The sequence below is a fragment of the Amblyomma maculatum genome, chromosome 4, assembly GCF_055883805.1.
Source record: "Amblyomma maculatum isolate TAMU_Amacu chromosome 4, ASM5588380v1, whole genome shotgun sequence".
Taxonomy (NCBI): Eukaryota; Metazoa; Arthropoda; class Arachnida; order Ixodida; family Ixodidae; genus Amblyomma; species Amblyomma maculatum.
The window spans coordinates 58,347,204-58,374,983 of NC_139347.1; the positions used below are offsets into that span (position 1 = coordinate 58,347,204).

Sequence of the window (27,780 nt, forward strand, 5' to 3'; positions counted from 1 at the left end):
GACAGACAGACAGACAGACAGACAGACAGACAGACAGACAGACAGACAGACAGACAGACAGACAGACAGACAGACAGACAGACAGACAGACAGACAGACGGACGGACGGACGGACGGACGGACGGACGGACGGACGGACGGACGGACGGACGGACGGACGGACGGACGGACGGACGGACGGACGGACGGACGGACGGACGGACGGACGGACGGACGGACGGACGGACGGACGGACGGACGGACGGACGGACGGACGGACGGACGGACGGACGGACGGACGGACGGACGGACGGACGGACGGACGGACGGACGGACGGACGGACGGACGGACGGACGGACGGACGGACGGACGGACGGACGGACGGACGGACGGACGGACGGACGGACGGACGGACGGACGGACGGACGGACGGACGGACGGACGGACGGACGGACGGACGGACGGACGGACGGACGGACGGACGGACGGACGGACGGACGGACGGACGGACGGACGGACGGGCGGGCGGGCGGGCGGGCGGGCGGGCGGACGGACGGACGGACGGACGGACGGACGGACGGACGGACGGGCGGGCGGGCGGGCGGGCGGGCGGGCGGGCGGACGGACGGACGGACGGACGGACGGCGAAATCGGTGAGTGGGGACTTTTTCTAGCGCATTAAATGAAATTTCGCGGACTTTTTGTACTTATTATGCATTTGCTACTTTCCTCATGGCTGTGGTTTGAAAAAAGAGATATTTGCATATATTTGCATAACGTACAGTGGAATTAGCCTGCGTTACGCACCGACATAATTAATTTTGTGCAGCTGCTCGTGCTCAAGGCGGATGGAATTAGACACACCTGTGCATGACTGACATTGACCGCAGCTTTGGACAATAATTATGCATAATGACCTTGGTGCATGGCATGCGTCGAGTCCGGATTACCTGTAGGTCGACAACGCAGTGCGATTTTTCTTTTATATGCTACTTATAATGGTTTAAGCATCGCGAAACCTACAACACCGGCATATTATTGCTTGTTAAGACAACTAATAATCATGAACCAACTAGCTTGAATAGCCACTTTGCGTCATGTTCGTCTCTTGTTTGTCCAGCTAGATACCGGCGTTCGTACTCGACTTTCTACTGTGGACTGCGTCTGATTCATTTCAATCTCAACTCCAGTAAAAACGTCATTAATGGAAACGTCCGTCCGAGATCGTCTCGTTTGATCTGTCCAAGAAATGACCCCGTGCGAAAAATAGCAAATAGACGCCGCAGGATTTCTCATGTGCTCAGAATTAGTCTGTAGCGACGCCTGGTGCCTGTCGCTATTTGCATCTCACTCCGCTACTCAGAGGCAAACGAGCTGAGATAGGATCAGGCAGCCTTCTGCTGTGGCCAGGCAGGTGAGATACGGTCTGCAAACTGTGCCGGGAACCAGCCAAGCGTGAGTTGTGGCGATGCGGCTGTGCAAAGAGTATGCATGCTGCCTGCGGCCAGCCAGTGTTCTCGCGTTCTCGCATTCGCGGTTTCGTGCGGGACGTGACTCAGAAGCATACAGTATTAAACCAGCATATTTCGTCGCTAGCATTAAAAAAAAAGAAAAAAAAAAGGAAGATGGAGTGTTGATTTTCGCATACTGGGTAAATCCTGTTGCAGATGGTATATTTAATCTAGTTCAAGGAAGTTAAATGACGAAAGAATAGGGCGAAAAAACGAGTTCGAAGGAATATACAAGCAAACACAGGACGGGCATTGACTAAAAACTGTTTATTTTTCGAAAATCAGGAAGGATAAACACCACACACACACTAGATCAAACGGTGTTGGCCATTTACATGAATAAGCAACATGAATATTTGCGCACATCGAACTACTTATTAGCAGCGTTAACCGGAAGTTAGGTTATTTGCGCCGAAACTTCAGCAGTGCACCGGCCTCTTTAAAATTACTACTTTATAAAAAACTTGTTCTTCCAAAACTGGAGTATGTCGCCCCCCTTGGGACCCTCACCATGCCACCCTTAGCGCTGCATTAGAGCTTGTTCAGAATAACGTAGCTCGTTTTATCTTTTATAATTACAACCGGACCGCGAGTATAACAGCAATGAAATCTAACCTTTCCTTACCTTCTCTAGCAAAGAGTAGACAATATTTGCGCTTATGCCTTTTTCGTAAACCTTATTATCAACAGTCACTCCACACAGCTCTTATCATTGCACCCACCTATCGCTCTTTTCGTGTCGACCATCAGCACGAGTCTTGATCTTCTTTTCTTTTTTGCCATACTAACGCGTTCTTATACAGTTTTATTCTTCGCACATGTAATCATCTTCCCGCAGCCGTGGCTTGCATAGCACGCTGAATACCGTCTGTCTGTGATGAGACTCATTTTATGTAATGTTCCGTGTTTGGTATTCTTGTACCGGACTTCCTTTTTTGCAGTGTAGTTTTCTTTTTTTTTTCATTTTTAGGTGTTACCATTGGGATTTTTATGTGTAATATTTTCTTCTCTCTTTGAACATTTGTATTTTTCTTGAAGCTTAACTATGTATCCTCGCCGATTTCTTATGTATTTTTTGTGTGCTGTATGCTTCTCCACTCCCCTCTATAATGCATCGGCGCTTGATGGTATGGAAGATAAATAAATAAAAAAGGGGCCCTTGAAATTAAAGAAGACAATACATCAACACCAAAGCATAACATGCCTTGTGTGCGATACGCCTGTGCGATTCAAGAAATGGCTCGCAAAACAAAGGTATATTGCTCATCCGGTATTTGCGTGTATTCCTTCGTCCTCTCTCAGAAGGTACAGCTGTCAAAGTCTTAGACCAGCATGGTGAGATGTTACACCTGTTACTTCCGGAAAACTATTTTAAAGACCTTCATTATCATGGGCCAACAATCCTTGAGATTAATGTTATTTCCATTCAGTGTCAGTGCTTTGATGAAGATTAGATTTTACAGCGGTCGCATTTAACTCACCCGAAAGGTGCTGACTTGAGACGCCACTAGGTGGAATGAATCAGCCTGGTTATTGATTTGGTTTCGTGGGTTTAACGTCCAAAAGTGACTCAAGCTATACCTTGCATCATTTTGGGATGCCGGAGCGGAAGGCTCCGGAAATTTCTTATAATTGGGACCCTTTAACGTGCACTGAAATGGCAAAGTACACGGATGCTTCGCTTTCTGCCTCCATCAAAGAGCTCCCGAATCGACCGAAATTGAACCCACGTCCTTGGCCATCAGAAGTCAAGCGCCCTTACCACTGAGCTACCGCGGTGGTGTACAATGTTGCTGGTTGGTAGATGTTCCCAACAAATAAAACGCAGTGATGCTGAAGCACTGCGATTTGAACGACAACACACCTGTTAGAGGAAAAAACAATATAACAAAAACTTTATATGAGGAGAAGGACGACTAGTTTAGCTTAGGGAATTCGGTAGGAGATTATATTCGTCATGGTCCATAATAACGACCTGCTAAACTGTCTATTAATGGCCCCTGAGTAGGGCTAGACTGCATGACAGTAGGCCGTTCGTATGCAACTTGGACAATGCACATTTCGCCGATTGTAAAGAAGACATCGACGGCCGTTCTTCGTCGTTGCGATCGCTCGCCGACCGTTTCAATTGGCCCCGTAGTCACTCAAGCGGGGGAAACGGTTCGTTGATAAACCGGCTGATCAAACAGGGTAAATACTTGGAGTGGGTCCTAAACGGCTTTCCGAATGTTTCGGCACTTATCTAACGCTCGACCCTTACATAGACGTATCGAAAGTCATCCGACGAGAGCATAGTACATGCCTCGTGTGTCACCGGAAAGCGGCGTCCAATCAGAGGACGAAACAGTAGCGCGTGGGAGGCGCATGACAGCGTTGTCCCTACCCTCCTCTTCCCCTTTCCGCAATAATTGTCGGTCATTATTATCCCAATCCGCTTGATAGAGAGAGAAAGGGGACTAGATTGAGGTGGAAGGGGGTAGAGGAGGAGAGACCTTTCGAACGCTACGCGGCGCCAGGGAGAGCGAACCCCCCTACTTAGGGTGCTCTTCTTTTTAAACCTCCTTTCTCGTATTGTCGGAAGCCTTTGTGCCACGTCGCGTGTCCTGATTCTCTGGCGGGTCTTTTTGACCCCCCCCCCCCCCCCTTGCTTTCACCGCAGTTAAGTTGGGGGCCACAGCGGGGTACTGCACGCCCCGTGCCCCCTCCTTCCATCCCCTGCTCCTGTTCCCCCTTGCCCAGCACACACATACACCGTCCCCCGGCGGCCGTTCCTTTATGGCTGCCCCTCTTCCCGATTGGACCGTGGGGAGAGATTTGACGGAATAGGTTTACGTTGGTCCCCGCCACGAGATCGCATGTCTGTGCGTACTTTGTTTCGCCGAAAGCGGTCTCGCAACAGGTATTTGGGGATTGACTCGCTTCAAGAAAGAGTGAGAGGGAGAGGGGCAACAGAGAGTCTGGAACCCGACCCGGTCGGTCGCTCGGCGAGAGAAGCGGGAACTGTCGTCGACGACCCAAACTGCGCTCGGGTTCGCAACGTGGTAGCACGGGTCTCCCTGCCGAGCGCGCGTGTCGGTCCCGGACGTCCCGCAGGGGGTAGGGTGAGTCTCTTTCCCGGGGAAGCACGTGTCGGCGAACCGCTTTGCGGCTGCAAAACTAATTGACAGGTGCTGTGAGCACCGTCACGCCGATGTTTTCCGAAACCAACGACATCGTCGCGTTCCCAAGCGTGCTAAAGAGGCCTTCATCGGCGACTGAACGGAATTACTCGTCTGAGAAGGATGCACTGCCGTTTTGGAAGTGACTGCCGAGCTCTGAAAGGTTGAGGTTAATAATCCTCACGCCCGGAACTGTCGAAGACACGCAACTATGATCCTAAGTAAAGCGCATTGTTCCGAGAGAAACGTATCTTGAAGAAGGAGGCCCCCTGTGTATCAAAAGATTTGCTTTTGTAAATATACAAGCGACCAAGATGCCTTCGTCTAAGTCATTCTACGTGGATTCCCTCCTCACCAAGTCTTCAAAGCAGTCCAGGGACAGGTCCAAAAGCCGCAGCAGTGCAGCTGCCGCAGCCGCAGTTTCGAGTTGGCTGACGCCCATGCTTCCGCCACCTCCCATGCTAGTGCAGCACCATTCTGGGGTGCACCACCAGCCACATCAGCACATGTTCTGCCGGAGACCGCCGTCGTCGCACCACGCCGGCTCGTCGCCCCCGCTACTGCCTCCGTGGTTCCCTTGTTGTGCTCTGTGCGTGCGGAGTTCTCACGCCAGTGCCCTTCCAGGCGCCACTGTCCTCGTGTCGTCGAACTCGCCTCTGCAGCGCGACCCGCTGGACTTTCCTGCTAGCGTGTTCCAGCCGCACCACCACGTCGGTCTCGAGCACTACGCTTCGGCCGCTGCCGCTGCAGCCGCAACGGCTGTCGGGTCCACTGCGGAAGATGGACGCAAGTCTGTTCGCGCGAACGGCGGCAGTCCGCAGCACTCTCCTCTGCTGACCAGCGGCCAAGTAAAAAACGAGAAAGGTAGGCTAGTGCTGACAGGTTCTCCTGTTTTGGTTGGAAACATTGGCGCATAGGAGATTGACCAATAGTCTGGATGTGACATAATATTATACGAAAGAAAGCCCTTAGAAAAAACTGAAGTAGTAAAATACTGGCGCCTCTTAGTGAAGGCATACGCCATTTCTATATTTGCATGTCAGACATATAGAAATGTCAAACAGGAGAACGTTTGGATTCGTCAGGTAACAAGGAGTTGCGATAGAGTTAGTAGGTTAATTTACGTTGTTTGTGTTATAGGGGGACATGATAACACGGAAAGGAAAAAGAAACAGAAGACGAGAGAATGTACTAAGAATACTAAGAACTGAAACCTTTACGGAAAGTCAACATATTTAAGACATATGAGAAGCATAGATTTCTCAGGCCCATCCCTGTAGCTTGAGTCTTACGATCCCGCTTAATTTTTATGTACAGCCTTTATCAAAAGTTTACAGCCCAGAGGGTTTGCTTTCAAGCCGTATAATATGACTTCTGTAATAATCATGGAATTCCTAGCCATTGGAGAGGGTAGGACGACAATTCTTCTTGCCTTCAGCAAGTATGGAAACCTGGGAATGCATTACGAGCCACATATTATCACTCAGAAGTAGATCCCCTGGGCTGTAAGCTTTTGATAAAGGCTGTACACGTACATCAGGCACAAAAAGATTGCACGTCATACCATACTTGTCCACACGAAGATCACGCCGGCGAAAATCTGTCGGAAATCCACTTCATTTAGAGGAATGAATGTAAATCGAAAAGGCACCGAAAAGAAGTTTGAATGGATAGATCAAAGATGGCTGTTGTACAGAAGCTGGCAAACATCTTTTTTTGTTGTTGTTAAAAATCATAGGTGCCATTTGTAAATACATGAAACTTGTTCCCGACAAAAACGGCGCTCGACTACTGTTCCCAAGGACGCGGGATCGAATCCCGGCCTCGGCGGCAGCTTTCGATGGAGGCGAAAAGCAAGGCGCCCGTGTGCTGTGCGATGTCAGTGCACGTTAAAGAACCCCAGGTGGTCGAAATTTCCGGAGTCCTTCACTACGGCGTCTCTCATAGCCTGAGTTGCTTTGGGACGTTAAACCCCACCAACCAACCAACCAATCTTAGTTAAAAAATATTGGGCCATGGCATACTGCTCACCGCTGTACGGCATGAAAGAGAACGGTACAAGGGTTGAAGGGGAACCTCAGTTCGCAACGTGAGCCAATTCTTCAACAAAGGTGCTTGTCTTTATCTGGGCTGGATCACCGCTATATGTGGATTCATAGAATGGTAGGGCATTCGCGCGTGGCCTGTGTGTCGCCTGACTGTGCAGTTGGCGAATACACGTTGCATACTGCAGAAATGCCAACAGCTAAGCTCGCCAAAGAATGGCAGATCCACATAGTATGTAGCAAACCGCTGATTCCAACATCAAAGCGTACAAATCGCCAGGTACTATAACCGCAGGAAAGGTATCCTATGGGATAAGTCACGACAAAAGTTAATGTTTCTAGACATACAGTCCGATAAATCAGTGGACATACAGCTACATCAGCAGTTGATGGAACAGTTCTGAATTTTGTTAATTGATAGCATGCAGACTGTGTGCATAGCGGCTCCATTTCTTTAACGTTCAGGTATCAGGCTTGTGTGGTATGTAGGTTCAAATACTAGGTAGTGATATTTTTCTTATTAACATTAACAGTTTCGTTTACACTTCAGGAATGTTTTATGCCACATTTTCTTTGAATGAAAAAAAAAAACAATACTACAGAATATTTGTGACCAGATTCACGAGTAAAAAACTGTAGGTAAGATGCCAACAATGCTTTAAGGAATGAGTTCCTGTACTTCGGATTAATATGTGTTTTAAGTCAACGTTGTCGGCTCTTCGCTTGATTACGTGATCTACAATGCTGCAAAATAATGGGCCCTCGAAGCTATCTCCGCGTTTATTTCGGATTCAAGCTATTTTCTTTAACTGCGAAACTGGCAATGAATTAACTAACTCGGATTTTACACCACAAAAGCCAAATCCGTGACGTCAGACATGTCAGACACGGTGATATGAAAGCAGACCTTGACTATTTGGCAACAACTGTCTGTATTAACAGCAGTGAAAGAAGCTGCTTTACTCGTGACTTTTCATATCTTAGCATTCTCAAATTAAAATATAAATTCAAAATACACTCCAAACCACAGAATATCTTGCTGTATTCACCCGAAAGGATTGTTATCGCTCTAAGGTACTTCAAAAGCAACTCCTGATTTTGATTCCAGTCACTTGCTAGCCGCAAAATCGTCACTCACCGTTCATAGTACAAAAAAGAAAAAAGCGTTTGGTGAGTCTGGAATAAGGCAAATAGTCTAAGCAACGCAGAGCTGTGTGCTAGACAGAGCGGTGGTGTAATAAGAAGTTAAAATGAACGCCATCCTTTTTAGTGAAATTAAAACCCGTCGAGATAATTGGAATTATATAGTTGTTTGAATAGATAATTTGAATTATATATCGCGAAAGACACTCAGTGCTGAAGTTTTACCGCGTCATCGGTATACCAGTGGCACTCAGCGAAAATGATGCCTCCCAGAGTAAAACCTCCAGGATACTAGAAACGCATCCACCTCCCCACCCCAAAACCCGCCCCCTCGAATTCCACCCGCCACCAAACCGTTTACGTCCACCCTCCGAAAAGGGCACCCACCATCAGAAGCCCACAAAAAATGCGACGGCGAAATCGAACTCGGAACCTCCAGTGGGAAGGCCTCACGATCTTCAGAAGCCCAACTCGTCAGTCACCTCGACATGTTCTGTCGCGTGTCAGAAGCCCAGTATCAGAGTAAAAGCATTAGTTAGCATAGAACATCAACTTGTAATCACCGAGGCCAAATCTAACTGTTATCACAGCTTTGCCGCATGCTGAGGTTTCATAATCGATTATGGTATACAACAGCGCGCTGAAAAACATGGACAGAAGGGAAGGCACGGGATAGGACAGGTATAGTCCCTCTTCTCACTTTATATACGTTTTTTTTTAGCTAGGCCATATTTAGAGTGATTGGCAAGGAAACGTTTGCGCAGGACAGTATGCTGCTGTACTCTAAAATATGGTTATTGTGCGCCCTTGCCTAAGCAGTTGCTGAAAGATTTCCGTACGACACACATTACCTTACAGCAGCGTATTCGGTAAAATATATGTTGCTATATGATATGTCAAGAATTTTTCTACACTGCTTATTGTACCCTGACCTATTTGCATACCCTTAATTGAGCGAAATAAAAACGCAACACGGAGGAATAAGTGGCAGCCAAATTTTCAAATGTTTCGGTTCACGTGGCACGTGGAACAACTTTAAGCATATTGCAACATTACGCTTTCTTTGAAGCCCGCATTCCTTCCCTATTCCCTCAATATGAGTGCGAGGGCGATAAATGTATTTTCCTTAAATACTGCAAAGTGGTTACAAAGCATTTTATTTATTAGTACTGCAATGCATGAAGTCTGAAGTTTCTGATGAGAGTTCCCGATTCGGTGCGCTTCGCTTGAAGTTCTATCGACGAAGTATATTCGCATTCTCAGCTTGTAGTGCGCGCAGCAGAGAAGAATAGGACTAAGAAAATATGCGGGTGGTTCTTATAGAAACTAAAAATAGAACTCTATCGGGATTTTGCGCGCAACAAAATGCGATATTCGGATCCCTGTTGAGGTTTGCATTCATCGATGAGACACTTGCATGGAATTGAAGTCTTGCCATTCCGATCATAGCCTATGACCCTGGCGATGAGAACGAGTGCTTTGGCTTCGATTTCGTAACTATTCGACGTTTAATTCCTATACTTTCAAATTTTTTGCGCAAAGAAAGTGCACAGAGCAATGCAACATTACCTTACCTTACCTTACGGACACGTAACCGTTAGTTTGTTTTTCAGTGCGCGAGTTTTATTCGCTGTCGGCGTATTGTACCATGCATTTGAAGCTACGGGGGATAGCGATGTCGTTAAAGTATTTTTTTTTTGTCATTCATTGTTCCTCTTTTCTCGTTCATGAGAGTTCAGTTTTCAATAAAAGCAGCCACTTTTTCATCAAACATTGGTGATAAAGCCAACTTTAATTTTGTCCCCTGTGCCTTTAACAACGCAAAAATTAACGGAAACGAAATGAGAATTCTGGACAAAGTAAAGGAAGGAACACTGAGAATTTTTCACCAGAAACGAGTTACAACGCCGGCTACTCGACGTTCGTTTATCAACGTAGTAGCTCTGAAGCATTGCTGGAAGGCGCAATCCAGTCATATTTCGTGATCTGTGGTTATTGCGCAACACGTAGCTGCTCGTGTTCCCGCACGTGATGTGCATGGTAGGAAGAAAAATAGATGAAGATTGCTTAGCGCCAGACGTTATTGAAGGCCTCGGTCTTCGCCTTTATTGCTCTCGGCGCGCTCTCTAACGCGCAGGGCGCGTAGCGTGGGGCAAAAGTGGAACGAAGCGTCGTAAGGCCGATTGGAGTGGACCCGTTTTACGAGACGGCAATATCGTGCTGTGAATTTCGATTGCCAGGGTATAGCGTTGACGGTTGTACCAAAACGAAATAAAAGTAGGAACTTTTAGGAAGTTCTCTGTACCTTCAGCGCTCTCTCTAATTCTCTTTTACCTCCGAAGTTGTCAATGGTTAGCGGAACTACAAACTGCACTTGTTGAGAAATTCTGAACCAGTATCACCGCTAGCTTTGTTGCTTTTTTTTGCACTTTACTAAACTCTGCCGTTCAGAGCATAAGCTGTCTGGCACAAACTAAAATAAACGCGAAATACGACAGAAAGATAACAACAAAGGTTTCTAACACTAGGTTTTTGAGAGCAGTGGTTTTTCTGTAAGGTGGAGATATTACGATGTGATGAACTGGTTCACGTCTGGGTTAACGCAAAGTTTTTTTCTCCTCCCCTTTCAGAGCCTTCTTGTGACAAGGTGGTGTTCTCCACCGGGAGGAAAATTTACCTGTATTTTTTTTTTACTTTTCTTACCCTTTGACAAGTTATCGGTTTGCAGCACTCAGTACTACGAGTCTATATACGATTAAATGAGAAAAGCGAGAATAGACAAAAAAGAAGTATCAAGGAAAAAACACGCATTCTCACACGCACAACACACGGACTGGACGAAACCTTACAGGAAGCGAGATCGAGGGCTTGGCTAAGGAGGTGAATGCATGAGAGGGCCAATGTATACACCAATAAATTGAACAGGTATATGCCCGTGACTGTAGAGACAAATACTCCGCCAGATAAGAAAAAGAAAGTAGCAATATAATAAAGAAAATAATAAAGTGATCCGTTCCACTTCGTACGTTGGTAGATATGTTATGTTTAGGAGTCCAAAGAAGTATAAGCAATAAATCTCATCAGCCTGAGTATAACGACGTAGAGGGGAAGAGAGAGTCTGGCAGAGATTATCCATTGCTCGCTTTCAATTTTATAAATTAGTCCGCATGACCAACGGCGCTACCAGTTGCACTGTTGCACCCAACGCGCTCTGATAAAATGTCGGTGTTATATATTACTATTACTTCTTTTATAATGAGAACTGTTTCCGGCTTGTCACGGTGCCAGTGTGTTCGCGGTCCTCTTGTGATGACAGCTGCTGAATCCGCGGTAACATTCAAAGCTCATTGTGTGATGTTAAATTCTGCCGACGCCAAAATAAGTCCTGGTTTCTCGGACATCACTTTTAATGGCGAGGAGCTGTAGAATACAGCAGGATACTGTTATAACATATTGGTTGGAATGACCTAACCTCCCTATGCACAGCAAAGCAACGGGGTGCTTTTTTGACAAGAACTTCCTGAAAACTACAAGCGTACGGGCGTATGACCTACAACATGAGACAAAATTGCATTTAGCAACAATTATTCGTAAAAATAAGCGGCCAACCGAAATTTCATAATATACGCATTGCAGGTCGCCACTATAAAAGAAACCGAAAAGGAAGGAATAACATCAGTCACGGGATCATGAAGATTAATTTGTAGCTTTGAGATTTTCTTTCTAGCCAAACCCAGGTACGCAGAAATACGACCTGGCGACGTGGAAGCAGGTCATTCATCACAATTTTCTTCCGTTTCTCGCATTCCTCCAGAGCAAACTATATATAGCTAACTCTAGAACCCAACGCAGGGAAACCTTCGGGCCTCTTCAAGTGTAGATGAATGCTCTCGTTTCGTACTTATGACAATTTTCTCCAGAAGCTGCAATATGTGTATCTGGAAGTTTGAAGCTTCGTTGAAAAAGCTGATTAGCCTCTTTTAAAAGTGCTGCATTATCGTGATGACATTCATAAACTTGCATGAAACATATAATACCGCTCATCAGGTGCATCAACTTACATCGACTTTGCGCGTGGAGAGGCGACGCTAGAGGTGGCGTCAGAGATGCCGTCATATTGCTAACTCTGTCCGCCTTTTCTTGCATCTTCGTTGTTTACATATATGCGAAACCGTGAATGGACGCTGTAATAAGCGCGTAATATGGAGAATTCGAATAATAGTCTGGGACACCCTAATCGTTCAGTGTAAAAAGATAGAGGGAGAACGAAGAAAGGAAGGGGTAGAGAGGTTAAATTATAATAGAGGAGGCAAGCGTATTGCACAGAGCGGAAAGTCGGCGGATAAAGAAAACAGCGCACATAATAGGCAGGCGCAGTTGGAATTTGGACGGGGTTATTTTGAGATTTACGGGAAGGGCTTTTTTTTACCTTTGCGTAGACGGCAACATGGCGGATGACGGCGATTGAACGTCTCTTGGTGTTTTGAGTGGGTTAAGCTAAGTTTTGTTAATATTGAGTTAATAGGCACCCCTGAAAACAGTCTCAATAAAGGAAAAGGGAAGACCCTTGAATTGCTTGCATCTCGAAAACTTTCACATATACATGCCTCTGTGGAAGGTCAAACATACATCACAATGTTTGGCATACTGCTGGATACGAGCATGCTCTTTTCTCGGCGAGTGAGCCTTTAACGCTCCGGCAAAAATTATTTTTTTTTTGTCTAGTCTCGTATAGTTTGAGTGAGCGAATAGTACTTTTCACAACCCGAATCGGATTGTATATTGTGTTGCTCTGCTACAACATCAAACACGAATAAGGTATAGCCAAAATCGAATCACATACGAACCAAATAGTGTTACCACCGAATCTAATAGGAATCTAATAGGCGAATATTGGCCACTTGACCCAATATTCGCACAGAATATTCGTGCGGAAAATAGGAAGTGTCAGCAGCAGTGCTGACGAATAAGCTGGATTTGCTTATGGGGTTACATTTATAGCCATTTAAAGATGCAAAATCCTTTTCCACTATGGTGCCCAAATGTGAAGCCTACTGATGGGGAAAGAGAATATACTGCAACCGCACCTCAGGAGAGGCAGGAAAATTGAAAACAAGATTGGTTGGTACATATACCTGTGAAACGGACCCCAGTTAAGAATGGCGTAAGACAAGTCGAGAGAAAGCCGCACAATGAAAACATGAGACGGATGACAAACGAATGAGTCACCGCCTTCGAGGTCTTACTGGAGTCCCTAGAAGTAATATTTCTAAGGACCCTTGTTTGGCGCATCAAGTCAGGGTTCGCTGAACTTGCTAAAAATCAGCCTTGGGTTGTCGTCCGCGCCCCGCCGCGGTGGCACAGCGGTTAAGATGCCCGAATACTGTACCGGAGTACCCGGGTTCGAACCCTACTGCAGACGGCTGCGTTTAGATGGGGGCGAAACGGAGAGGCGTCTATGTGATGTCCGTGCAAGTAATCCTCAGGTGGTCCAAATTACGCCATAGTCCTCCACTACGGCACCGCTGTCTTTTTCGCTTTCACTCCCAAGTTCCTCCTTTCGCATACGGCGTGGTATGGGTGTCCACGGAGAAAGTGTGACAGATACGGCGCCTTTCCTTTCCTGCAAAACAATTATTATTATTATTATTATTATTATTATTATTATTATTATTATTATTATTATTATTATTATTATTATTATTATTATTATTATTATTATTATTATTATTATTATTATTATTATTATTATTGTTGTTGTTGTTGTTGTTGTTCTTATCCAGTATGACATGTATGAGCGTTATGAACACTGCCACACGAATACACCGCGTCGCTGCACTGAGGCTTTTACCCCCTCATACTGATAGCAGCAGGATTGTACGGGACATATCGGGGCGACCCTTTAAGCGTGATAGCATTAAACGCCCCGTCCTCCAGAAAATCCGGCGTTGTCGGCATTGTGAATGAAACATCTCGAGCACGCCTTTGGCAGGTAACAGGGCTAGGCACACATTGGTCAGATGGTAGTATGACGTCACTAGACCATACAGCACCAACTCCATGGTAGCTTCCTGTGAATCGAATCGACCAGAACCCTTGGATCCAGACTGAGAAGCGTTGCAGCTATAGGTCACAAGTCATGTTCGTATAGAGCTTGGTTAAAGCGGTGTCGAATGCTCTTGTACGTAACAGGACCATGTTTTTAACCTACGCCGGTTATAACAGTGTAGCAAAACACAGTTGAAAGTATTGGAGTTTGTTACACTGGTGTAGCTTGTGTATGTTAAAAATGGCCTAGTGTAGCAGCTTACGAATTTGGAATATTGAGTATGTGTGTGATAATAAATTTATGTAATGAGGGATTTGTGATTTGGTGATTAGCATGTGCGTGTACACGAACGAGAATCCGCTAACGCTTTCGCGTCATGACCCTTAAAGGTGGAGCTTAAGTTTCCCCCATAATAGTTTTGAAACAGTCATCGAAGAAACATACTACAGCCGTATTAAGATTTCGTGCCAATTATTCGAAACATATTTCGGAGGTTGAGCACAAATCTCATTTGTTTAGAATAATTTTGAACATGCACTATATAATTGTTTCGATAATCGAACCGGGAAAATTATTATTATTATTATTTTTTTTTTTTTTTTAGGAAAAGAAAGACGTAGTATCAATCTCATTTCCAGTGGATACTTGAAATGCACCTTGAGGGAACGGAGGAAGGCGGGAATTTTTTTTTCGAAGAGTTTGCCACAAGGCATAAGTTGAGAAAGGGGGAATGGGATGCAGGAGATAGAAAGTTAAAAGAAGGAGTGCAGTCCAGTTGTGCTTATGTATTCGAGAAGGTTGGCAGTATAGCGATTGTCCATTGTCCATTTCTCATAATCACTATCGCGATTCCACTATCGCGAGGAAGGCGGGAATGGAAGAAGATATGGTGGGCTGTGGATAATTTCGACCGCCTGGGGATCTTTATCGTGCACTGACATTTCACAGCACAAAACATCTTTGGCGACTCGTCTCCATCGAAAACGCAGTTGCCGATGTAGGGTTTGAACCCAGCATTCCGGTCAGTAGTAATCTTGGTTTGCCTTGGTTCGTGGGGTTTAACGTCCCAAAGTGACTCAGGCTATGAGAGACGCCGTAGTGGAGGACTCCGGAAATTTCGACCACCTGGGGTTCTTTAGCGTGCACTGACATCGCACAGCACACGGACGCCTCTTCGTTTCGCCTCCATCATAACAGTAGGGTATTCGATTCGCTATTCGAGATGTTCGAGCTTTCGTACACCCCTAATAGTATAATAGTTTGTTTTGGTAACAGCTGAGAGGAGCGCTTCGTCCCGTCGTTTTTATTCCGGGTTCTGTTTACTGTCGGTACACATTTAGCCGAGATGTTTTACTGCGACCTGTACGTTTGGCGTGCGGCCGCTTACGTCCGTCTTCTCTTTGCAGGCTGTTCTCCGAGCGGCAGCGTCTCCCCTTCAGCTGTGGCTGGAGCGGGCGAGGACCACCCTTCGAGCGGCTGCGCTGGCAGCGGTAAGCGGGTGCGTACCGCCTTCACGAGCACCCAACTGCTGGAGCTGGAGCGCGAGTTCAACTCCAACATGTACCTGTCGCGGCTGCGGCGGATCGAGATCGCCACCTACCTCAAACTGTCCGAGAAGCAGGTCAAGATCTGGTTCCAGAACAGGCGCGTCAAGTACAAGAAGGAGAGCCACGGCCGCCGCCAGCCGCCGCTGCACCAGTGCCAGTGCAGCGCCGCCGTGGGTCTGCGCCTGGCCAAGGGAAGACCGAAGAGCGGAGAGGCGGGGTTCAAGTCCGCGACGCCGCCCCAGCCTTCGGGGAACAGCGACGACGACGGGGAGCTCAACGTGTGCAGCTCTTCGCAAGATTCGACCGACGCCTGCGCGCACGCGATGAACACAGACTGCGAAAGCGACGGCTGATGAACGAGACTCGAAGACGAGTGTACGTCGTTGTTACGCAACTTTATGGTATTGCCATATCGTCGCCTCTACGAGAATCCCTTGCGATATGCATGGTGCTAACCTGTGGACAATGTGTGGTGCAGAGAGAGTGTACACACCTTCGACTCGGCTTTTTTAAGATACAAGACACCAAGATGGCGGCTCTTTCACCGAATGGGCGTTGAGTGAGGGAGGGGATGGTTTTGTGTTTGGTGCGAGTTGGCCAACTGAAGATAATCATTGTGCAGCCGTCCCTTTCTCATCGCAGACCAGCAAGATTGTCCTAGCTATGCCGCCCATGCCAGAAGCCTAGAATGCATTTGAAGGAGTGAGGGACAGCTGTACGTGGAAGATTAGTTCTTACAGGATGAAGCAGAGATGTCGTTAAGGCTGGCGATACAGCGAGAGCGAACTGTCGAAATACGATAACGCGCGTGGCTGCCGGAATTAAGCGATACCAGCCCGTGCGGTTCTTCATTCTTCTCTTTTGATTTTTCCCGCAATAAAGTAGAGAAACTGAACACACATACACAAAATCTCTTATCTGTTGGTGTTGTTTGAAGGAGTCGCAAACGCCTGTTATGTTTTGGAAATGCGGGACTTTCACCTGCTACCTAATATTGGGGATGATCATTAACATGAACAAGAGAAATGTGCTTATATTTACTCAAAGTACCTTATGGGACCTGATACCATTGAATGTATGGGCCGGTGAAACGATATGACTACAAAATGAATAATTACAAAATATAACGAAAGGATATACACCAAGAAAGAAAAAGAGGTGATTACTGGGCAAAATTCAGAAGCTGAATTTATTACATAATTGCATCGTAAGTAATAGATATACAGGAGGAGCAAGATAAAAGTAACAAAAACGTCAAAATGCAATAATCAAAACAAAGTAGATGTCATGTGCAAATATGATCAAGTCTAAAGACTGTTCCGAGCCTTTCTAAGAGTATATATATTTATTCGAGTGTTGATATGGCCCGTACTGCCCGCGCCGTTTTTTATCTCGTACCATACTGAAGGGCGCAGAGCATCTCGATGTATTCTTTCGTTCCACCGATAGACTTCCTTACAATATTATTTAGATGACGTCATCGTCTATGAGGGTTTCTTAAACACCAATTCAATTCAAGCACCTTTATTTTGTGGATGGCTCGAGGCCGCATAGAATTCGCAGTGAGGAACTAAGGGATCACTAGCGACCGGCTGTTGCCGCCTCGCACAAGAAGCGGCACAGCGCGTTCAGTGTGTCTCATGGTCGCCCGCGATAATAATAATTGTTTCAAACATATTCATCGTAAGTACCTATCCAGGTTGGGCTGTGCAGCCGACGGTGAGTGTCCAAGCCTGGGCAATGCCACACGAGATGACGTGTTGTCTCCACCTGTCTGCGGGCGAAGAATTGTTTTGGCGGGGAAGCTTTAAGGTGGCCATCATGTTCGCCTCTATAGGTTCCTATGCGTCCACGGCGGGTACAGTGTACGGTCACGTAATCGCTATAAGCGTATCAGAATCATTCAGGTTTTAGCAGCATCTGTAGTGGTAAGTGGGGCATGGCGTCATCCCACCTGAGAATCTTGGAGAGACTGAGGCTGATAAAACTTTATTCAGAATAAGTGGGAGGAATATGGAAAGTCAGCTAGCGTGCCACAGGCCATGGAGACTTTTGGCGACGCCAGCCCATTCAACGGCCTTGAGCTGAATGCCAGGGTCATAGCTGGAACTTAGCTTGTCCCAAGCGTCTTTAGAGGGATTAGGTAAGAGTTCCGAGGGAGGCTTATGGGCTTTGCACGCCCACATCGTATGCTCGAATTCGTTTTTCTCCCCGCAAAACAGGCAGAAAGGATTAATACCTTATTTATGAATTTTATTATGTAGTTCAGATTGGGGATAGCTGTCTGTAGCTATCTGGATTGCGGATAGCTGTGGGGTCTGTAGCTGTCTCCATATGATTTGTTGTCTGGTGAGCGTTTTATGGGGTGGTGGAAGTATTATTCTTATTCCTTTATAATGTGCGGTGAGTTCGTAGTATGATACGGCTGGCTCAGCGAAGGGTTCCGGTTCCTGAATTTTCGCCATCGCTCGGCCGGCTAATTCTCGAGCGTATTGGTGGGCAGCCTCATTTCGCGGATTCCTCGCATGAGCTGGGGTCCATATTAATTCGATCTCTCTCAAGAAGGAGATTCTCTCATTTCACTGAGTATTTGTGAAGCGGGATTGGAGACTCTACCTCTAGCGAAGTTACTGATCGCCAGTTTGGAGTCATTTACTATGGTTGTTGCATTAGTAAAGGCGATGGCCGCGGCGATGGCGGCCTCCTCCGCCACTAGGGGTCTGGATGTGGAAACAGTCTCCGCCATAACGAGTCTCGCTGGGTTAATGCTGGAGTGTGTTACTCCACATATCGAATATTTATTAGGGTCTTCCGCATCTTCTTCGGCGTCGACGTAGATGACCTCTATAGCCGGCTCAGGGTTTTGTGCAGACTCTAAGCTCGTGCTTCTCTTCGGCGTTGATGAGCGTGGAGGTTCATGTTCCGAGGAAAAGGTTTGATAGTAATCCTCTTTTAGATGTCGCATGGAATGGCGGGCGTTCTAGACAGGCGCCTTATTTGGGCAGTTCGTTGTGCTTCTTTGAGTTCCTCGTAGGTATTGTGGACCCTGAGTTTGAGAAGCTCTTCGTTGGGAGTAGAGCGAACCAGGCCCATTGCTGTTTTGTAGGCCATTCTAATGATGGTGTCGACTCTCTCAACTTCGTTTCTTCGGAGTTTTAAGTACGGGAGGGAGCATGTAATCCTCCTTATGATGAAGGCGTCTATGAGTTTGAAGAGGTCGTGTTCTTTCATGCCTCGTTTTCTATTAGTAATTCTTTGCGTTAGTCTGGGTGTTTGGTGAACCGCACATTTGAGTTTGTTGATTGCTGGCGCGTTTCCAGAGTTTGTTTGTAACCTGAGGCCCAGGATCTTGATCTCTTGGACCTCTGTTATTTCCACGCCATGTATAATGAATGTCGTCAAGGGCGTATTTAATCTGCCTTTATGAAACACTATAAGCTCCGATATTTCAGGGGAGCATTCGAGGTCCTCTCTCCTGGGCTTCATCGATGACGTCTGCAGCTGCTTGAAGAGCGGCCTCGATTTTACCATGAGAGCCCTTTGTTTCCCACACCGTAATATCATCCGTGTAGAGGCTGTGCTGCTGTGCTGTCTGGTATTTTGACGAGTCTATCCGGGATCTTGATTAATGCCAGATTAAAGAGGAACGGAGAGAGAACAGCCCCCTGGGGGGTTTTGTTCCCAGCATTATCGAGTCGGATTTCAAATTGCGCACGTGCAGTTCCACCGAGCGCTCATTGAGAAAGGCCTTGATGTAGTTGTAAGCCTTTCGCCCAGGGTTAATTTCGTTTAAGTGCTCTAGTTAAAGTATAATGGGAGACATTGTCAAATGCTTTCTTTAGGTCGATAGCCAGTATGGCCTGCGTATTTACCTTTTTAGATCTGTTAATGATGTCATGTGACAGTTGAAGCATGACATCCTGTGTAGAAAGTCCTTTTCTGAAGCCCACCGTGGTGTGTGGTAGAAGCGAGTATTCTTCGGCATAGTCTTGCAGTATATTAAGCACAACATGCTCCATTAGCTTTCCTAAGCATGACGTAAGCGAGATTGGCCTTAGGTTATCGAGATTTATCATCTTGTTAGGTTTTGGAATAAAAATCATTTTGACTTGCTTCCAGTATTGGGGCATATGACCACTCTCTCAGCATTCATTCAAGTAATCTGTGAGCGCTGTAACCGACTTTAGATCCAGGTTCCGCAGCATTATCTGGATTTTATCTGGTCCAGGCGAAGATTTTGTCTTGAGTTGAGACAGTGCGGCCCAGATCTCTGCGTCCGAGAAAGGCTCGTCAAAAGTTGGGTTGTCGCGTCCCGTGTAGTTCGGGTACAAGTCTCCATCTTTGCGGAAGTTTACATATTTATCTTGTAGCGACGATATCATTTGTTCCCCACTTCCGGGATATGCATGGATGATCTGGTCTACAGCGTTTCTGCTGACTGTCTTGGACTAGGCTGGATCAAGGAGGCGGCGGAGAAGGTTCCACGTGCTCTTGTTTCCAAGCTGCCCGTTAAGTTCGTCGCATACCTGATACTAGTTGTGGCGTGTAAGGTTGGCGTGATCTTCAACTTTCTTCTCAAGCCGTACAATGGGTAGCTTGAGCTTCCGATTAATTCTTTGCTTTTTCCATTTCTTCACGAGGGCGTGTCTGGCTTCCCACATCTGCGCTAGCCTGAAGTCTATGATGGTTTGCTCCCCGTCCGTTTCTATGCTACTGGTGTGCTTAAGGCCGTCTACGCATATATCCTGGACCCACTTCTCCAAGTCCGAGATGCTGCAAGGCGCATTACTCTCCCTGTTTTTCCTGAATTTATCCCAGTTGGTGTGCTTACAGGAGTTCCATGCCCTCTTATTACGGGAGTTGGGAGAGAAGATACTTCAGGCAAGAGGTCATGCGCGTTCTAAGCATCTTATAGCCGGAGGTGCTGCAGGCTGCAGAACCACAACTTTTGGCAAAACATTAATCGAAAAATAAACGTTGTTTTATAATCACAAATGTCCTGTCTTTCAATATGCTGGCTGTAAATTTCAACGAACGAACAGAAAAGCAAGTAGTGTAAAAGAGGTGGTCTTTTGCTCCTATTGGTAAAATAAATGAATAAATAAATAAATAAATAAATAAATAAATAAATAAATAAATAAATAAATAAATAAATAAATAAATAAATAAATAAATTTGTTTACACGAAGAAAAAGCGCTGTATCTGCCCCACGTTTTTCTGTGGATAACGCGTCACAGGGGAAGAAACGAAGGTGGGAGTGAAAGTAGAAAGAGGAGCCGTAGTGGAGGGCTACGGAGTAATTTCGACTACCTGGGAATCTTTAACATGCACTGACATCCCACAGCAAGCGGACGCCTTTCCGTTTCGCCACCATCGAAACGCAGCCTCCTGCTGTCGGGTTCGAACCCAGGTACTTCGGCACAGTAGTCGTTCACCTTAACCAGTGCCAAATATAGCGCATGAAGCTAAGCTTTGCTTCGTGCGCTTAACAGACATACATCTCAGAGCAAATATTTTTTTTCCTTCGCTTTAAGCCTTGTTTTCTTTTTTTTTTCTTTTTTACTGCCATCCCAAAAAACCGAAACGTTTCATTGGTGTTGCCTTCGAATATATGCTTTCGCGACTCAGATTTTTGAGCGCCATTTTTGTATCTCGAGAAAGTCGTCTGCGCGCGCGAAATGCAGAATCTCTCCTTGTCTTCATACTGTACGCGCCGTCTCTGTAAAAAGGAAACATGGAATAAGAAGCGGAAACCTGTCCCGTCTTAAGCGACACTCACACTCTTGTTGACAGGCGCGGAATGCCGACGATTCCCGTCAATGAATCCATGAAATCGCTTCTGCACGCAATACGCTGTCACCGCCTGCAGCTTAAAAACCTGCTGGCAGCACACGACCGGTTATAAATCTGGTCGTAGGGCAGCATAGCTATGGCTTGTCGAAGTACCTTGCCGTTGTGAAATATGTTTTGCTTCATGCATCCCCAACTACTCCGGTAGCAACTGACACGCTAAATATTTTCTGACCGAGACTGAAATGGGGCCAGTAACAGTTTAGAAATCAACCACTTTTTGACTGCAACTCAGACGTTCTTACACGGATCCCCAAGAGTAGTTCCTCCCCTTTTCGCTGTAACGGTGTGTCGGTGCACAAATGCGCAAGCAGAAATAGGTTTCCGGAATGAATTGCAGACCAAAAAAGAGAGAAAAAAAACAAAACAAAACAAAAGGCATTTTGTTCTCAGAGAAGAAGTCGCAGCACCCAACGAGTTGTTTTTTTCTTCTCAGAACATGCAATTAACGCCACAGTTACCGCTGCATTTCCACTTCTCATCTCTTGCGCTTGCTTGCCACTTTTGGAAGCCGCTGACTTGAAATCATTTAAGATGCATGATTAGCAAATAGGAGTGAGCACCTGACCTAAAGTTCAACTTTATAGCCCGCAATTATCGAGTGCGGTCTTTCAATTGCAGCAAAGCGAGAAAAAAAAAGTAAGAAGCGGCTGAAATCTAAAACTGATGCATTTACTTTTTATTGTGGACGTGACGTTTGGACACATTTTTTTTTTCGTAGCAGCAACCTTTTGCTAAAAACCAGCGCTCATATTTCGTTGATACTCGGCAGTCATTAACGAAGCCAGTACCGCGTTTGAGGGCGATGCAGAACTCTGGCCCATCGATTATCGTAGCACTAATCGAAACGCAGCGGGAAATACGTAACTTCAATGAACATCCCTTCTCCTTCACCTCGTAAAATTAAGCCTGCATTAGCTTTAGCTGCGATGCGCACGTCGTTGACCTTTGTCATCTCGACATAGCTCATGCAAATAGTAAGTTAATAAATTACGAAACTATAGGCTTTTTTTCTTTAAACTGAAAACAGTATGTTTCTTTTCGAATCATTCGTAGGACCGTGACAAGTTTTTTATTTGTTAAACTGTGTAACCAGATCAAAGGTTCTTTGCGAGCAGTCGGCTGATTGCGCGCACACAACGTTCGCTACGTTTCCCTCTTTTGCTTGTCGACCCTAACGGATCAAATAAAATTGGAGGAAGAGGTGGCAAGAAATGGATTCAGGTTTCGTTATTTAGCTAGACAAAGTAAAGGCGGAACTGTGCCTTGAAGGACTGTTTATTCGGAAACGACATACGATTTATTCCTACAACTGTTTGTTACATACTGCAAGGTTTACTTATACTATTATCGCCGCTGTGAGTATGGCTCCCTTCCGTGCAAAACTGGCGCGCGGAGGAATACGTTACTGACATATGCCTGCTGACTTTTAAGGAGACATGAAATGTGAAAAAGAAACATTATGTGGCCCAACGCGTAGTTTCTGAAAAATTTTTGTTTTTGAGCTATAGGAGCATATATGCTTCTCTATCGACGCATGATTGTCGTCACCTGACAATCTCCCCCCGTCGCTGCATTGACCGCTCAATGGACTGCAGTCAGTTTACACAAAAGACTCTGTATAAGTTCACTGCAAAATTCGATTCTCATTCACAAGCAGAGAGAACTCTGTCTACGACATTCAAAAGTTGTGAGGGCGGGCGCTTCGTGGGGCACGCGCGCGCTTTGAGCTCGATTTCCGCACAGTGTCCAGCTCGCTGCGCGTTTTATTATCATCATTTCATTTCTCGTTTCAGAAGTACTGTCCGGCCAGTAGGAAGAATATGTATAGTCCCTATTTTTATTCGACGTCTTCATCGCGATGACCGCTCCAACAATTGGCAGGTCAGCTCCTCGCTATTGCACCCTCCATCACACAATAGCAGAGTGCAGCTTTCAGCAGCGGCGGCGGCCATTGCTTGCGTTGTGGAAGCTTACGCGGTGGACGCATCCACAGGCTGGGCTTCCTGCTGCAGCCGCCATTTTCTCCCTCACTAGTCAAAAAGAGCCGCGAACCGGCTGTGTGGGGAGAGGGAGAGGTGCTTTGTCGGCCGGCCGCCCCCACGCAAAAAAGGAGGATGACAAATTATGACCGATGGGATTCATTTGTTGACAAACAGACACATAATATGCGCTGAGACTCGGCGGCTTCACGATAGCCCCAGGGTCAGCCTCTCCGGAACAGCGGGAGGGGATGGCAGCGGCGACATGCAGGGTGGTATAGTGGCGATATGGGAGAAGGTCAGTACGTGACTTTGTCGCTCGGAGCGTTCGCGTGGTGGGCCCTTCTACCATTGTCCGGCCGCGCGTGGACGGGCACGACGGAGCATGGTGTGCACTATGTACGTTCTGCGCCGGACAGTGGCCCGAGACGAAAACTGATGTATGGGTCGTGCTCGCTCATTTGCAACCGCTTCTGCCACTGCCAGGAGGCACAGAACCAGAGAGGGGAAACTCGGGGCCACCGCCGCTGCCGCTAACGTCACAATGGATGGACCCGGGCCGGCCAGCAGTGCTAGGTCTCACTTCGCTCTTTAGAGACGCGCGCTGACTATGAAATAGGCGCACCCATTCTTCAACGAAAGAGCAAAGCTCGTCCTCTTCCCTGCCTCATCACCCCCACCTTCCTTTCTCTCCCTGTCGCCATGTGTGCGTGTGTTATGATCCATAATTTCGTAGTGAGCCACCGCGGCGACACTGTTTGGCCACGTGTTCGCTGGCTATGTTTTCATCACCGGAGTCTGACGTAAAGAGAAGGACGCTGGGGAACGTTGTGCAGAGACGCGGGAAGTGTGTGTCTTCTGGGGTACCTTGCAGAATGAAGCAATCTTAACTGAAGGCTACTTTAGAGTTAACTAGACGGTCGTTATTACTTTTCCAGGTGCGTACCTCAGCTTGAAAAGCGCGCCGGGAGCATAGTTCTTAATATCACACCTGCACTGGAGGCTTATGTGCCGATGAGCTGACAGCACTCGCTAGTCCGGTTTGGTTTAGTTTGTGTTGGTTTTGGGGGTTTAACGTCACAAAGCCACTCAGGCTATTAAAAATGCCGTTGTGGAGGGCTCCGGAAATTTCGACCACCTGGGGTTCTTAACGCATGCTGACATCGCACAGTACAAAGACGTCTTGCTTTTCGCCTCCATCGAAAAACGGCCGTCGCGGTCGGGATTCGATCCCGCTCATCCTATCGCTGATTTCGGTAATGGTACACTATACTATGCCAACATTTGTGTCCCTTTTAAGTTCAAAGCACACTTCCAGTCGACGTGTACTGTAGTTAGTCATTTCGTAGGTGCACGGCTCATTGTGAAAGAGCGGACATATATGGCGCCATTTTGTAGAGGTGGTGCAACAGTACTTCAAGCGCAACGCTATGGGTTCATCAGTAAGAATTTTAATTGAATACGGGCCTACCAGCTCTTCGGGGAATGCGATGCCGCTCAACATGCTTGGGGCTACAAGTTGAAATGATGCAAACGCTTTTGAAGTAGCAAGATTATAGCCCGTGAATGCAATTGATATTGCTAAGATTGATTCATTACGGCTATTCATAAGATTATGTAACGCTGCGCATTACATAAGTGCATCTTAGACGGAACTTTATATGAATTCAATTACAACGAAACGTCCGCCTACGGCTTTGCTAGCATTTTGAAAGAAAAAAAAAGGGGGGGGGGGGGTGCAAGCAGATTTTGTCTCGACAAAAGTTTTTGTTAGGTTAACCCCTATTTCATTATATTACAATCACCAAACCGCTCCCTCCTGTGGGTGAACATCGAAGAGTTAATCTACAACCGACCAAACGCTGTTCATATCGTTACTTAGTGGTTTGCTGGTCGTGTGCAAGAGGACGATGAATTGGGACAGACTGCTTAAAAACGTCGACGCTGATGGTGGACAGATCTGAGCTGCCACCAACCCTAGTTGAGCGGAATACTATCGCTTGGGGATCTTCCCCGTAACATCTCTTGGTGGAGGCAACAATATCATTTCTTGACAATTGGCCAGAGGTGATAGTCTGAATAATGGAGACAAGAGGGCTGCCGAAACACTGAACGAAGACACTGCACTGCTTATAGCTGTCATATCGAACAATAAAGGGGAAGAAACATGAGAACAAGAAGTGAAACGCAGTGACGAAAAAAAAAAAATAATGAGTGTGAAATGACTGGGCCTGTAGTTCGCCCTCTGCTGCGGGGTTAGATAACTTTTAGAATGGACCTTCACCAACTGCATGCAGCCTATAGGGCCAACATGAGTGTCGTTGATTGACACTAGCCTCAGATGATATGACATCAGCGCTTCCGGCTTAATGGCGTGCCATATGTTATCAGGATTTCATTCTTAACGGCAGCAGAAAATGCTCCGATTAATATGAACTTCAGCCATGGCCGCCACGAACCCACCGAATTGAGGCCGACACGTATTACTCTCCCCAGCAGCACCTCAATTTTAAATCGATAAATCAAACTGCAAAACTACCGGCGAGTGGGAGAATTAAATAAGAGTTTTCAGTCGAACTTATGGCGCTGTGGCGTCAGTGACGAGCCGCTATTGTATGCACCTTGAAGTTTAATAAAGCTATAGGTCTACAATTTTGTGCCAGCCATAACATTACATAAGAGATCCCTGTATTCTGGCTCGAAGATTTGATCGATTTGAGAGGTTTTATATTTATACATGAGTAATTTACATAAAATTAATACAGTAATGCATTCTTGGGTTTTGCACCCAGGCGTATTTTTTGAAATTTTTTTTTTGTGGATCCGATTATGCATGTACACTTCACCTTACACCTTACAAAAACACCACCTTACAAAAAACAGTTCTTGTCATTTTAAGCGCAGACTAATTGATCATTATATTTCTTATAATCATGAGCACATGGAGATTCATCGTGTTTTCGCTACTCACGACAAGGCTTCAAATAACGTTAAGTTGAGGTATCCTTACAATTATTCGCTCTGTGTCTGGCATCAATAGGAACAACTTAAGCCCGTACGTACAACCTACCTGCACGAGGTAAGTATAATGAGACCGCATGAACTGGCAAGCGAGTTGGCCAGGCATTGTCAAATAGAGCAGCAGAACGCCACGAGGCTTAAAGGACATAAAATGATAAACAAAATGCTAAACTGACTACAGAAATTTATTCAGCTCATTATCGTCATATATACTTTACAGTATATAGTTGCGGAAGAAGAAAGAGGAAACAGAAAATCTGCACAAAAGTCAAACCCCGTCTTTCTTAGCATGCAGATATTTCTGGAGTAAAGCGACATTAGGAAAGTATAGATAGTTGTGTTCTTTCATCGAGAGGGAAACGGACGGTGTGCTGACACATATAGTGCCCAACTTAATGATTTCACAAGCCCTGATTATTCCCATAGTAAGTTGATCTTTATGATCAACAACAACCCAGCTGTTAATTCTTCTGCAAAGGAAAATAAAAACAATCTCGTGCCGCCCACCACAAGGTAATTCACTGCCGAGATTTTGTTGAAGAACAGCCGAGTCGTCGCTAATCACAAAGATCAACCAACCAGGGGAAATAAACGAGGCATGTGCAATCATGAAGCTGGGGGCGAAATGGGTTAGCGCACCATCCGTTGTCACCTCCGTGAAAGAGCACAATTTAATCTGCTTTCTCATGACCGCTTCAATCAAAAAACATCAGCAAGCTCACATTCATATCGTTTGACCTTTCTGAAATTTTAATGTGTCCTCTGTTATTTCTGCAATGCTAGAGTGTATATAGGGATGGCATCCTGAATAAACTTCTGTTGTCAGTTCAGCGCTGTTTGTCCTTTTGTCTCATTTAGCCCTCGCGCCGTTGGCCCGTTTCACCTGATTGTAAGACCACATAACGTTGCTGCTTCAGAAGCAAATTTATCAAAATGCATACTGCGCACTATAACACTGTCGCATTACAAATGCCAGGCATGAAGGAAAACAAGATAGCAAGCATCGGGGGCCCACTGTTCACTGCTTGTAAATAACGCTAAGGAGTACGCGTATCAACCCTCTCTACAGCCGTGTGTCTGCGGTTTTAACCACAAAAAGCGACCTCCAGAATGTTGTGATAGATTTCTATAGGGGTGGGGCAACGTGTTTGTCTCACTGCGAACTGGTTATTCCGACTCCTGTAGAATATATGTAAGAAAGAACCACGTATTTGAAATAGAGGAAAGAGTGCAGCAAAATTTCCGGAACTTTTTCTTTGTTCCAAAATAAAAACTAATTGAGCAACCCTTCGGGTAAGATAAAAGTGACAGAAGCTCACAGAAAACAAAAATTATGGGGGCACTAATTAGCGTAGGCTGCCACATGACATATAAAGTACCGCTTTAACCAAGCCATGTGGACATGCCAGCGCAGCCTATAGGTGTAGCGGGCATGATTGGGCATCAAGAATACTGGAAGGTTGATTCTTACTTCCACCGTCCCCGCTCAAATG

The 27,780-nt window shown here is 46.1% G+C and overlaps 1 protein-coding gene across 1 annotated transcript; it reads left to right on the top strand.

The window, feature by feature from the left end:
* The first annotated feature begins 4,963 nt into the window (after positions 1-4,963).
* Positions 4,964-15,786, top strand: LOC146191156 (uncharacterized). The gene is made up of 2 exons (XM_084599887.1): positions 4,964-5,513; positions 15,293-15,786. The coding sequence occupies exons 1-2, from the start codon at positions 4,964-4,966 to the stop codon at positions 15,784-15,786; spliced, it is 1,044 nt and encodes a 347-aa protein (XP_084456013.1).
* Positions 15,787-27,780: the final 11,994 nt, after the last annotated feature.

Bases quoted from the DNA above. Each gene is read 5' to 3' on its own strand.
- LOC146191156 (XM_084599887.1), top strand. From the start codon at position 4,964: ATGCCTTCGTCTAAGTCATTCTACGTGGATTCCCTCCTCACCAAGTCT. The intron at 5,514-15,292 runs GTAGGCTAGTGC...TTCTCTTTGCAG, and splicing joins CCAAGTAAAAAACGAGAAAG to GCTGTTCTCCGAGCGGCAGC.